We start from the raw sequence: 13,674 nt of genomic DNA on the forward strand, positions 1-13,674 counted from the left end.
GTCGGTCATGGGGCTTGAACTCTGAGCCTGGGCGTTGTCCCTCAGCTCTTCAACTCAAGGCGAGCGCTCTACCACTTGAGCTACAGCGCCACTTCCATCCTTGAGCTCTTTTGCTCAAGGCTAGTGCTCTATTATTTTGAGCCACAGTGCCATTTCCATTTTTCTGGTAGTTAATTGGAGGTAAGTCTCATGGATTTTCCTGGCTGGCTTTGGAGTTGGATCCTCAGATGTCAGCCTCTGGAGTAGATGGAATTGCCTCTGGTGCCTGGCTGAAGGTTCCTGGTTCTCTTATATGGCAGAACTGCACTACCAGCTACCTGCGCCTCTCAAGGAATGGACTTTCCCTGGACAGCTGATCCACACTCTCCAACAAAATAGTACTACATACAAAAAGCTGTTCTAGGAATTCAGAGAAAGGGAGAGTTGAACAGTAATCCCATATAATGAATGGTCCTGATTGGATCTAGTCTTAGAAAAAATTAGCTTTAGGGTTTTTTCTTTTGAGAACTGGGGAAAATGTCAATTAGATATAGATTTGTTGGTTATTTTGATAATGTACAAAAGTATTCTTTTGATTTTTCAAATGTCTACATACTGAAGTAAATGAAACCACTAATCTTATTTCTGCTAACTTTAGTTCTCTTAACTTTAAGTTTTGATTTTGCTGCTGTTGTTGGTCGTGGGCTTGAACTCTGGGCCTGGGTGCTATCCCTGAGCTCTTTGGCTCAAGGCTAGTGCCCTACTTCTTCTTCTTTTTTTTTTTTTTGAGCACTCTACCACTACAGCCACAGCACCACTTCTGGTTTTCCAGTGGTCCATTGGAGATAAGAGTCTCAAGGACTTTCCTGCCTGGTCTGGCTTTGAGCCATGAGCCTCAGATCTAAGCTTCCTGAGTAGTGAGGATTACAGGCGTGAGCCAATGGTGCCCAGCAAGTTTTGAATATTTTGACAAACCTTTTCTGTAAAGGACTGAATATTTACAGTATATGGCAACTACTCTGAAGCTGTAACATAAAAGCAGCCAGAGATCCTTGGTACTAGTACTTGTCTGATATGTACAAGACCTTGGCTTCTCTCTTCAGTCATGAAACTTGACCGCTGGGCTTGAGTGCTGTCCTTGTGCTCTTCAGCTCAAGGCGAGTACTCTACCACTTGAGCCACAGCGCCACTTCTGGTTTTCTAGTGGTTTATTGGAGATAAGAGACTTTCCTGCCAGGGCTGGCTTTGAACCTTGATCCTCAGATCTCTGCCTCCTGAGTAGCTAAGATTATAGGCATGAGCCACCAGCAGTCGCTGGGCGGTTCACACTTGTAACCCTAGCTACTCAGGAGGCTGAGTTCTGAGGATTTCAGTTCTAAGCCAACCCGGGCAAAAAAGTCTATGAGACTTTTATCTCCAAGTAACCACCAGAAAACCGGAAATGGCGCTGTGGCTCAAGTAGTAGAGAACTAGCCTTGAGTGGAAAAGCTTAGAGACAGCACTTAGACATTGAGTTCAAGCCCCCATGAATGACCAAACAAAAAAAAATGCAGTCACGACTGGGAATGTGGCCTAGTGGTAGGGTGCTTGCTTAGCATGAATGAAGCCCTGGGTTCGACTCCTCAGTACCATATAAACAGCTGTGGTGCTGTGGCTCAAGTGGTAGAGTGCTAGTCTTGAGCACAAAGAAGTTCAGGAACAGTGCCCAGACCCTGAGTTTAAGCCCCAGGACTGGCAAAAAAAAAAAAAAAAAGGCAGCCAGACACAATGTAGACAAAAGGACATGGCTATGTTTAAACAATTTTTTAAAGCAAAAGCTGATTTGTAGACTTCTGCTCTAGAAATAACACTTCTGAACAACTTCCTGATTCTCATCAGAATCAATGGCTATCTTCCTCCATCTTCTATTGCTAGTAAATCTTATCACATTTATTATGCCTTTTAATTATGTACTCATTGATGCTGAGAAATAAGTTCTCTGCCAAAGTAGATGCCATTTGGCCACCTGATTCCTCATTCTAGTAAGTATATTGTAGGAAGACATTCTATGATTATGCTCCAAAACATCAAAACTACCCTAAAAAGATATGGCATGCTGGGCACCAGTGGCTCCAGCCTGTAATCTTAGCTACTCAGGAGGCTGAGATCTGAGGGTCGAGGTTCAAAGCCAGCTTGGGCAAGAAAGTTCATGAGACTCTTATCTCCAATTAACTATCAAAAAACCAGAAGTGGCGCTGTGGCTCAAGTGGTAGAGCCCTCTCTTTGAGCTGAAGAGCTCAGGGACAGTGCCCAGACCCAGAGTTCAAGACCCATGACCAACAACAACAACAACAAAGATATGGCACCATTCAAGACATTTAAGAGTGAGCTGCAAGTTCAGTTCTCAAAATAATTTTTTGGATAGTACTGGAGTTCAAATTCAGGCCCCAAGTTTACTAACTATACTGGTACTCTACCACTGCCTCCAGTTGGTATCAGTACTGGGGCCAATTCAGAGCCTAGGTGCTATTCCTAAGTGGGTTTTTTTTTTTTTTTTCTGCTTAAAGCTGGTACTCTACAACTTGAGCCAAAGCTCTACTTCTGGCTCCACTGGTTAATTACAGATGAGAACCTTGTGTACTTTTTTTTTTTTTTTGGGGGGGGGGTCCGGTCGTGGGCCTGAACTCTGGGCCTGGGCACTGTCCCTCAGCTCTTCAGCTCAAGGCTAGCACTCTACCACTTGAGCCACAGCGTCACTTCCGGCTTTTTTCTTTTTGCTCATGTGGTGCTGAGGAATCGAACCCAGGGCCTCAGGCACGCAAGGCAAGGGCTCTACCACTGAGCCACCTTCCCAGCCCACCTTGTGTACTTTCTTTGCCCAGGCTGGCTTTAAACTTCAATCCTCAGATCTCAGTCTCCTGCTAGGATTACAAGCATGAACTAGTGACTGTCAGGAAAAAAAGAAATGAGGAATATGAGTTTTTCCTCTGATAAATGTATTGCCTCCTATGATCTACATTGTGACATGGTTATTATCATTTTCGAATCAAATTTTGTGTGTATGAAAGTGTAGACTCAGAGCATGCAGGAACGCCTCCTTTAAAACTCATTAGAGTACTGTTAGATTTACATTAAGCCCATGATAAAAGCTTAACAAGGGCTGGGATATGGCTCAGTGGCAAAGTGCTTGCCTAGTAAGTGCAATGTCCTGTGCTCAGTCTCCAGCAGAAAAACCAAACAAACAAAAACAGTTAAAAACCCAACAAAACCCAAGTGCTAGGAATGTGGCTCAGTGGTAGTGCTTGCCTAGCATGCATGACGCCCTGAGTTCGATTTGTCAGTACCACATAAACAGAAAAAAGCCAGAAGTGGCACTGTGGTTCAAGTGGTAGAGTGCTAGCCTTGAGCACAGAGGATCAGGGACAGTGCCCAGGCCCTTAAGTTCAAGCCCCACCATTGGACAAAAACAAAAACAAAAAAAAGAAAGTTCAATAAATTTAAATATATGTATTTTATCATAGGGAGAAGGTGGTGACAGTAAATGTTTAATAAGCTTTATCAGCTAGTGCTAGTGGCTCACGGCTGTAATCCTAGCTACTCAGAAGACTAAGATCTGAGGATAGAGGCTCCAGCCCAGCCCAGGCAGACACTTAGGGTAAATTGGAGACTCTTTATCTCCAATTCAGCACCAAAACCAGAAGTAGAACTGTGGCTCAAGTGGTAGGGGACTAGCTTTGAGCAAAAAGGCTCAGGGATGAGATCAAACCCTAGCACTGGCACGGGAAAAAAAAAAAATCAAGGTTTGCTGAAAGCAGGTACGGTTGTTCCCTTCCTCACAATGACTTTTTTAGTTAGGAGCCTGTGAGAGACGGAGGCTTCCCAGCCTGCAATGGAATTCCAGAGCAAAGAGTGTTTACATGTCTTTTGTAGAAACTTTTCCCCCAGCCCAGGAGCACTTAGGAAAGACATGGAATTTTAGGGTAAAAGCACAGCCTGGAAAGAATATTCAGGAGAGCGAAGAGAGCTTTGGCGGCTGTGGGAGCAGGAGGGCATACAAGGCAAAGCACATGGGAGGTACACATGACTCCCAAGCATACATCCTCATAGAGCAGAGGTCAGTTCCAGACCAAGGAAGCAGGGGGAGAAAGGCCTAAGCAAAGAAGTTCTTACAAGGGGAGGGAGTGATGGTGAATTAAGAATTTAGAGTTGAGTGAAAGGTTTATTATTAGTGCAGTCAACACCACAGAACAGCACACACAACACAACCAGTAACCTGCAGACACTAGTGCAAAGGGTTGGGAAGCCTTAACTGAGCTTCCTGGCTCTGTCCGTGGGTGGGAACAGGAGCACCAGCCTTGGCAAGGCAGGCAGGGACAGGGGAGTAGGAGAAATGTAGTAACCACACTAAGTATAGCAGCGTTTTCTAATTCCTGAGCACCGTGTCCTAGAGCTGGAACATATGACTGCTCCCCACTCCCCTCTGCCCCAACCCCATCAGAGCCATGACCCCCCCACCCACCACCACCGAGACTAATAGCAAGCTGGCCTGCAACAGCAAGCTGACCTGCAAATAAAACTCCAGAGAGAAGCAGCTGCTAATTGGTGAGAGGAGCCCTTCCATCTCTGTCCAACCCTACTCCCCACCTGCACATTTCAAGAATCACATTCACTATCCTTCCCTCCGATTGCTCTGTCAGTTGCCATAGGGAGTGAGGAATGCCTCAGGCAGCCTAAAATGGAACTGAAGTCCTTCAGTGGACATGGGTGATACAGAGCACAGCCTGTTTTTTTAAAGACACATGGAATTTCTATCCATTTGTCTACTGAAGCTTAGAACCCAGCTATATAGTTCCAGGGGAAGCTGGGAGAGAGTTGCCTTCAAAATGAATACTCTAAACCCAGGGTTTTACAATGAGACCCTAACAGAGCCAGGAGCAAATTTCTTCAAGGGGCCACAGCATTGCTGCTAGACTGTCACATCCAACACAGGAGCAGAAGCCCCTCATCTCAGATGGGGTGACAAGAGTGTTACAGTAGATGCCATTAAGTTCAGCCAAGGACTCCCTTGGCTCTTCCTATATTAAAGCCAAAGGTTGTGCTGAAAAGAAAAATCTAACACAGATACCACCCTGTCCCACCCTATCCAGAATCCCCACAATAGGAACAGCAAAAGAAAAGTTTGATTTTTTTTCTTTTTTCCTTTCTTTAAAAAAAAAAAAGTAAATAAATTAAATTGCCAACAATGTGGCTGGGCTAGAGAGTAAGGTAGCCATAACCAGGCCATTCTTAAAAAAAAAAAAAAGTGGGAAACAGATGGGATTTGTGGAGTATAAACAAACAGCCAAAGGAAATTATCAAAATAACTCACTATAATCACAGAGAGGAGTGTATGAACTATTATGGACATGCCACAAGAGGCAATGCCTATCCTACTCCAGCAAAAGCCAGAGAGCAGCCACTTCGCTGAGCATATGAACCCCAATAGTCTAGCCCCTACTCCCAATGCTGTCATTCCCTAATTATGAAAACACGTAGGAAAAAAAAGAGCTCATCTGGAAATTTTCAGCAATCCAACCTGTATACCTGCAGACCCAGCAGGAGCCTGCACCTTTAAGGTGGGCCGTACAGGGATGTGCTTGGCACACAGGTCCAATGGTCCCCTAAGGGTTACCAGTGATGGCCAACTCCTGGCCTCACTACTGACTTCTAGGGTCTTGGTTCCACCCTTACAATTCCTTCAGGAAGTCTGCTCCTCAGAGCTGCCCTCTAAATGCAGCTTAGAGCCAATAGGTCTGCCTGTTCTGATTCCCTGGTTTTGGAGGAGAGGGACAATGATTAAGACTCCTCACTCCATCTTGATCCTCTAGGGAAACCAAATCTCTTGTGCTTTCTGAAAATATCTAGAACCAGGGACCTTTGGCAGGACTCTCCCACCCCAACTGTACACTGACAGACATTTTAGGGGAAGAAATATGGCAAAAGGCAGGAATCTGAGTCTCCCTCCCAAAAGGCTGATCTAAGTGTCCCAGGGCCCTTCTGTGTCAGAAGGGCAGGGGAATGTGTGGCTCCAGTGCCGGTCATGGCATTAAGGATAGTGGGAAGGATTCAGGGCCCAGTTGCTGGAGTGATGAGAGTTTTTCTGACTTCCATCTCTTCCTGACAGCTGATCGAGTCTCCTATATCTCCTCCACACCATGCGCAAATATCATGACAAGCCCCGGCTCCTGCACCATGTCATCACCCATATGCTGGTTCTCGCAGGCCATTACGACAACGGCCTGCTTGCCAGGAATGCGCTTGGCCACGTAGTTCTCGTAGTAGCGCCGGTTCATCTGTCTTGTCTCTAGTGTGGCCAGGCCCTGGGGCCAACTACGTTCGTGGGCATTTTCAATCAGCTCGTTGACAATAGAGGCAGGGCAGCCACTCTCCACCAGGGAGCGCTTGATGACGGCCTGGAGGACAGCATCCGGTGTGGAGATCATCCCTCCCCACCGCGTCACTCTTGCTGGCTGCAGGGAGTTCACCCACCTGTGTGGAGGGTTGGGCATGGTCATTCCAGCTCATCCTTTCGTTCTGTTTTGGCTTTTCCTAAGAGGAATGACCACCCACTCTGCAGTCAGCTTGTCTCTATTATCCCATCTTTCCTTCTAGCATCAGCTTGCTCAGAACCCCCAACTCTTTCCCAGTTGGTCCCATCCAAATCGCCATACTATGCACCAGATTAAACTTCAAGCTCCTACATTGTGTCCCTGCTCTTTTTCTTTGAAATCCCAGTGCTTAGCACATCTAGTGCTTGGCACGTAAGAAGTGCTCACAGATGTCTACTGAAATCAAGCAACGATTCTTCTATACTGTATCCCACTTAGCACTAGTTGTCCTGTATATATATCATTTCACACTTACAGTTTAGTCTTTGAACTGAATAGGACTCCAGAACTGAATGGAATCTTAAGACTTTGCTTGTTTACTTTGTATTTGCTGCATTTTAGATCACTTTCCTGGATATGCACTCTGCCTCCTCTTCTCTGGGCTGTAAGCTACCTGAAGATGATATATCAGGGATGATATCTTCTATTTCTTTTTGTCTCTCCTCACACTCCTTTAATACAGGACTTTGTACTTGGTTGTACTCACCTAATTCTGGACAGACTGGGTCGCTGGGTAGGCTTCCTCTTTTACCACCCAAATACATAAGATATCCTGTGCTGGAGCTGAGGGTTATTGTCTTCTCTGTTCCTGAATTTTACCTCCCAACATCTAAGAAACAGTGGGCTCGGCCTAGCTATCTTACTGCCAACTCTTAGTCTAGCCCTCTTCTGCCACTCCCTGCTCTTCTTCCTTTTAGGCTTTGGTGGCAGGATATGGACACTCACTCAAGGATCTCGTTGTATTCAATTGTCTCCTCCAGGTTCTGAAGGTTGGGGTTAACACTGCGGATTGCACGCATGTATGCCTTTAGTAGCTGGATATCCCGCTTCTGTTGGAGGAAAAGAGAACCAGTGGTGATGGTTAAGGCAAACAGCAGATAAAAGCCAAGAGAGAGGGGCTGGGAAGGTGGCTCAGTGGTAGAGAGCTTGCCTTGCATGCATAAGGCCCTGGGTTTGATTCCTCAGCACCACATAAGCAGACGCTGTGGCTAGAGCGCTAGCTTGAGTTGAAGAGCTGAAGGACGGCGCCCAGGCTCAGAGTTCAGGCCCAGGCTCAGAGTTCAGGCCCATGACCGACAAAAAAAAAAAGCCAAGAGAATGAGGGCAGCTGCACCAGTGGCCCAGGCCTGTAATCCTAGCTACTCAGGAAGCTAAGATCTGAGGATTGCAGTTTGAAGCCAGTCCAGGCAGGAAAGTCCGAGACTCTTTATTAATTAATTAATAATAAAGGCTTGAGCTCTGGGCCTGGACACTGTCCCTAAGCTCCTTTTGCTCAAGACTAGTACTCTACCACTTGAGCTACAGTGCTAACGTCTGGCTTTTTCTGTAATAGGAGAGAAGAATCTCACAGACTTTCCTGCTCTGGCTGTCTTTGAACCCAAACCTCAGATCTCAGCCTCCTGAGAGGCTCAGCTAACACTTGAGGATTACAGGTGTTAGTCACCACACAGGCTATGTGAGACTCTTATTCCCTATTAACAACCAAAAAGCTAGAAGTTGTTTAACTGGTTGAGTGTTAGCCTTGAGCAAAAGCTCAGGGGTAGTGCCCAGGTCCAACTGTAAGTCCCAGCACTGGCACAAAAATAAAGAGATAGTATGTCTCATTTCTAGCTATTTTGTTTTCTCCATGCAAAGGGCTTTCACAGAGAAGGCATTTGATAAATTTTAGATAAATGACATGAATGAGGTGAAGTAAGAAAACTCTAATCTGATTCTCTACTAAGCCATAGTCAGAACAATCTGCTCATCTAGTCTCATAAACACAACACAGGTGTATGTGTTCACAGCGGTATTTGCCAGCTATTTGCATATGATAGACATACTTTCCCTGTGTTCTCTGGGGCTTACCTGCTCTGCCAGCTGGTGTTTGTGTTCAGCTGACGTTTTCTCCAGCTCTGCAATACGTGTCTGCTGTTGCTGTACCACGGAGCGCAGGTGCTTAATGCAATTGTGGTTTGGCAGCTCATCTTTGGGCATCTCCAGGCTGCAGTCCAGGGTGGGGATAGAGGAGAATAGGCTCATTCAATGGGACATGTGAGCTAAGAGCTTATTCTGTGGCAGAAAATTGCCAAGTGGGCTTTTCTTCAACTCTAAATTTCTAGCACTCATTTCAGGTCTATTATTTATTCCTTTTATTCTCTTCTCCCAAGCATCTTCCTTGCCACTTTGCTGACAACTTTCTCTGAACTTTCATCCTTCAAAACTCAGTGTTGGGCTGGGAAGGTGGCTCAGTGGTAGAGCGCTTGCCTTGCATGCTCGAGGCCCTGGGTTCGATTCCTCAGCACCACATAAGCAAAAAGAAAAAAGCCAGAAGTGGCACTGTGGCTCAAGTGGTAGAGCACTAGCCTTGAGCTGAAGAGCTTAGGGACAGTGCTCAAGCCCAGAGTTCAGGCCCCATGACCGGACCCAAAAAAAAAACAACAAAAAACTCAGTGTTAAGGGCTGGGGAGGTGGCTCAGTGGTAGAGCGCTTGTCTTGCATGCATGAGGCCCTGGGTTCGATTCTCCAGCACCACATAAGCAAAAAGAAAAAAGCCGGAAGTGGCACTGTGGCAAGTGGTAGAGCGCTAGCCTTGAGCTGAAGAGCTGAGGGACAGCGCCCAGGCCCAGAGTTCAGGCCCCATGACCAGACCCAAAACAAAAAACAAACAAACAAACAAAAAAACTCAGTGTTAAGAAGTAGCACTGTGGCTCAAGTAGTAGAGCACTAGCCTTGGGATCAGGCCCAGAGTTCAAGCCCCACAACTGACAAAAAACAAACAAACAAACAAACAAAAAAGAAAAAAACAAAAAATCCACTCAGTATTAGCCAGGTACAGGTGTCTCATGCCTATAATCCTAGCTACTACTCAGGAGGTTGAGATCTGAGGATTGCAGTTTGAAGCCAGCCTAGGCAGGAAAGTACACAAGACTCTTATCTCCAATAAACTCAGAAAAAAATTGGAAGTGGCACTGGGCTCAGGTGATAGAGTGCTAGCCTTGAGCGAAAAAAGCTCAGAGTTAGAGCCCAGGCCCTGAGGTTCAAGCCCAGGACTGGCAAAAAAAAAATAGTGATGACTCATACCTATAATCCTAGCTACTTAGGAGGCTGAGATCTGAGAATCCTGGTTCAAAGCCTGCCCAGGCAAGAAAGTCTATGAGACTCTTATCTCCAATTCACTATCGAAGAAGTAGAGCTGTGGCTCAACCAGTAGAATGAGAGCCTTGAGCACAAAAGTGCAAGTGCCTGGGTCCTAAGTTCAAACCTTAGGACTAGTACCAAAACAACCACAAAAAGCAAAAAACCTTCAGTGTTGCAGGATTTTTTCTTATGTCTGTCTGTTTTGTCTCTCTCAGATTGACATTCATGCCTATTAAGAGTCAGCCCTACTCTTAGGATGGCCCTCCTAAACTGAAGATTGCTGTGTGTCCTGTCTTGTTAGAACTGCATACAAGAAGCAGGGAAAGCATAAACCAGGACAAGGAAAGACAGTGCTTTATTGCCCATTGGCCACATTACTCTCTTTTCCTTGTACAGATTTGGCCAGTGCACTTACTCTGAGAAGTCCTAGATTCACTGTTCCAGCTATCAGCATTTAATCAAATACTTCGTATCTCTCAGAAAGGAAAAAATAGGACAAGAAGAAACATGAGAAGGTTGGAAATTAGAGCAGTAAGCCTAACAAAGAGAAAGTAGTACTGGATTGAAAGGAAAGAATAAAGTAAATCCGATTGCTGAATTGTTGTCCTCTTTCTTTTATTAAAGGGAGAGTAAAAAGATCATGGTTGAAAAAGAACAAGAGAGTGAGATCCTCTCAGTTTGAGGCCAGCCCAGCAAAGTCTGAAAAAGAATCCATCTCCAATTAACCAGCAGTATGCTGGACAGAAGGCATGGCTCAAGTGATAGCATACCAGCCATGAATAAAAAAGCTATATCAGAGTGCAAGGTCCTGCATTCTAGCCACAGTACCAGCACCTAAATACATACATATATAAACAATTCAGCTGGGTGCTTACAGTGTAGTCTTACCTACTCAGGAGACTGATCACAGTTCAAAGCAAAGGCAGAAAAGTTTGTGAGATTCTGTCTCCAAAGTAACCAATAAAAGCAGGGAGACATGACTCAAATGGTAGATTACCAATCAAGCAAGTATAAGGCCCTGAGTTCAAACCCCAGTACCATTAAAAAAAAAAAAATAGGAACTTGGGGAGGGAGCTAAGAAGGTGAGGAATGCTCCTTGCTTACATGCACAGGAGACCGCCTCAGCTTGTGAGCAGTGTATCCAGAGGCAGGAGTATAAATGGAAAAGCCCTTATCCATGTGGGACCGAAGGGAAGGAATCTCACCCACAGCCCTGTTCACAGGTCACAGGCCGCTTCGGGTTGTGCTCACAGTCGCTGAGGTGAGACATGAGGTTGTCGAGCCGGACAATGGCACTGCAGCCAAACACAGCGTTGTCACAGGCAATCTGCAACTTTGATAGCATATTCCGCATGATCCGAGGTACTGGGCGCAAGTGGGCGACTGTCACAACACTACGGTCTACGGGACACGTCTGCTGCTGAGAGAACCACTGGGTGATGCAGGCATTGCAGAAAGCATGTTCACAGTGAGGCGCCTAGTGGGGAGAGCAGGGTGAAGGAGACACAAGAGTATTAGTAGGAGTTACCCACCTGGATTTGACAATGACAAAGACAGCTTGTAGGACCAGAGGTCCCTGTGGTCATAAAGTTCTAGGGTCAAGTTTAAGATATATTTCCTTTGTAAGACAAGACAAGCAGGTAAAAAGTTATAAAATAATAAGAGGTATAAATAACATTCCAGAACAATGGGAAAGATGATGTAAGGCAGCCAATTATTATTAATTGTCAATTGGATTGTACAAGAACTGCTGAAAAAAAAAAGTACATCTTTCCAGGCTAGGTCACCACAGAAGATGTTCATGAAGAAGCCAAATTTGATATGAATTTTAAAGAATGACTAAGATTCAGATGTAGAGAGGAGAGGGGCAGAGATTTACTGACATAAGTTGAAACAAGCAAACAAAACAGGGGCTGGGAAGGTGGCTCCGTAGTAGAGTGCTTGCCTTGCATGCACGAGACCCTGGGTTCAATTCCTCAGCACCACATAAGCAGAAAAAGGCAGAAGTGGCACCATGGCTCAAGTGGTAGAGCGCTAGCCTTGAGCTGAAGAGCTGAGGGGCAGAGCCCAGGCCCAGAGTTCAGGCCCCATGATCGACAAAGAAAAACGAGAGAAAGAAAAACGAAAACAAAATAGCTGGGTATCGTGGTGCATGGCTATAATTAAAGCACTTGGGAGGTTGAAGCAAAAAAGACTAGCATGTTCAAGGCCAGACTTCATGTTCTAGGCTACATTGTGAGATCTAGGTCACCCTGCCCTATACAGTAAGACCCTATCTCAGAAAATGTAACAAAGAAAATAAAATTGGAAAAGCCTGTGGACCCCCTCCCCCCCCCAGGTGTTAAGAGATCTCTCTATGTAAACCCAAGGTATTGAATCAAGGTTGACCAAAAATTCTGGCTGATCTGAGGTGTTGCCCTGAGTCCCATCAGCAACATCTATGCTCCTAAATAGTCTTTTTTTTTTTTTTTTTGGCGGTTGTGGGGCTTGAACTCTGGGCCTGGGCGCTTGTCCCTCAGCTCTTCAGCTCAAGGCGAGCGCTCTACCACTTGAGCTACAGCACCACTTCCAGTTTTCTAGTAGTTTATTGGAGATAGGAGTCTCACGGTCTCTCCTGCCCGGGCTGGCTTTGAACCGAGATCCTCAGATCTCAGCCTCCTGAGTAGCTAGGATTACAGGCATGAGCCACTGGCGCCTGGCTTTTTTTTTTTTTTTTTGAATAACATTCTTTTTAGTTTTGTCAAGTATAGTTCAGCCTACTTCCTGTCCGATGATTTCCTGACCCCTTTATAAACACCATCAGAGATGTAGCAGTGCAGATATAGAAGGTGCTTAGTAGATGGTGATGAGTGAATGGCCGGAGTGTTTACTATGTCCTCAGCACTTCCTAGGTGCCTAAGATCTGCCTGTGAGATCCTTAGGCACCAAAAACTAAAACAGGTTTCATAAGGAAAGAAGTCATTATCAGTATCATTAATCCAACCATTCATAGGTTCTAACCCATACTCAAACATATTTCATTCTTCTCAAAGTCTTAGATGGTACCTCATCATTCTGCTACTAACTCGCTTCAAAAGCTGCCATCATACTAATTTTATTATTTTGTTGGTTGTGGGTCTTGAACTTTGGGCCTGGGAGCTGTCTCTCAGCTCTTCAGCTTAAGGCTAGCACTCCAACACTTGAGCCACAGCACCACTTCAGGTTTTCCAGTGGTTTATTGGAGATAAGAGTCTCACAGACTTTTTTGCCTGGGCTGGTTTTGAACCATGATCATCAGATCTCAGCCTCCTCAGTAACTAGGATTACAGGCTTGAGCCACCAGTGCCAGCTGATCATAATATTTTTTATCTGAATTATTTTTGTTTGTTTGTTTTTTTGGTCCGGTCGTGGGGCCTGAACTCTGGGTCCGGGCGCTGCCCCTCAGCTCTTCAGCTCAAGGCTAGCGCTCTACCACTTGAGCCACAGCGCCACTTCTTGCTTTTTCTGCTTATGTGGTGCTAAGGAATCAAACCCAGAGCCTCAGGAATGCAAGACCTGCACTCTACCACTGAGCCACCTTCCCAGCCCTTTATCTGAATTATTATGTATGTGTTTCACTGGTTTCCCTTGTCCTTTTTATTTTTTATTTAGTTATTATTAATTAATTAATTTATTTTTTGCCGGTCGTGGGGCCTGAACTCAGGGCACGGATGCTGTTCCTCAGCTCTTTAGCTCAAGGCTAGTGCTCTACCACCACTTGAACCACAGTGCCACTTCGGGCTTTTTCTGTTTATGTGGTGCTGAGGATGGACTCCAGGGCCTCATGCATGCAAGGCAAGCGCTCTACCACTGAGCCACCTTCCCAGCCCATCCTTTTTATTTTATTTTATTTTTTTGGTCCGGTTGTGGGGCCTGAACTCTGGGCCTGGGTGCTGTCCCTCAGCTCTTCAGCTCAAGGCTAGCGCTCTAC

At 45.6% G+C, this 13,674-nt stretch overlaps 1 protein-coding gene across 2 annotated transcripts in view; it reads right to left on the reverse strand.

Moving 5' to 3' along the window:
• Nucleotides 1–5,141: 5,141 nt before the first annotated feature.
• Nucleotides 5,142–13,674, reverse strand: part of Rnf41 (ring finger protein 41, E3 ubiquitin protein ligase) — a 25,213-nt gene continuing 16,680 nt past the window's right edge. For both annotated transcript variants that reach the window (XM_013022977.1, XM_013022985.1), the window contains exons 4-7: nucleotides 10,931–11,202; nucleotides 8,454–8,589; nucleotides 7,332–7,435; nucleotides 5,142–6,486 (exon numbers count right to left, since the gene is read on the reverse strand). In XM_013022977.1, coding sequence (XP_012878431.1) covers nucleotides 6,135–6,486; nucleotides 7,332–7,435; nucleotides 8,454–8,589; nucleotides 10,931–11,202 — 864 coding nt within the window. In that variant the 3' untranslated portion in view covers nucleotides 5,142–6,134. The remainder of the gene's footprint in view (nucleotides 6,487–7,331; nucleotides 7,436–8,453; nucleotides 8,590–10,930; nucleotides 11,203–13,674) is intronic.

This window comes from Dipodomys ordii, unplaced genomic scaffold (assembly GCF_000151885.1).
Source record: "Dipodomys ordii isolate 6190 unplaced genomic scaffold, Dord_2.0 Scaffold3, whole genome shotgun sequence".
Taxonomy (NCBI): domain Eukaryota; kingdom Metazoa; phylum Chordata; class Mammalia; order Rodentia; family Heteromyidae; genus Dipodomys; species Dipodomys ordii.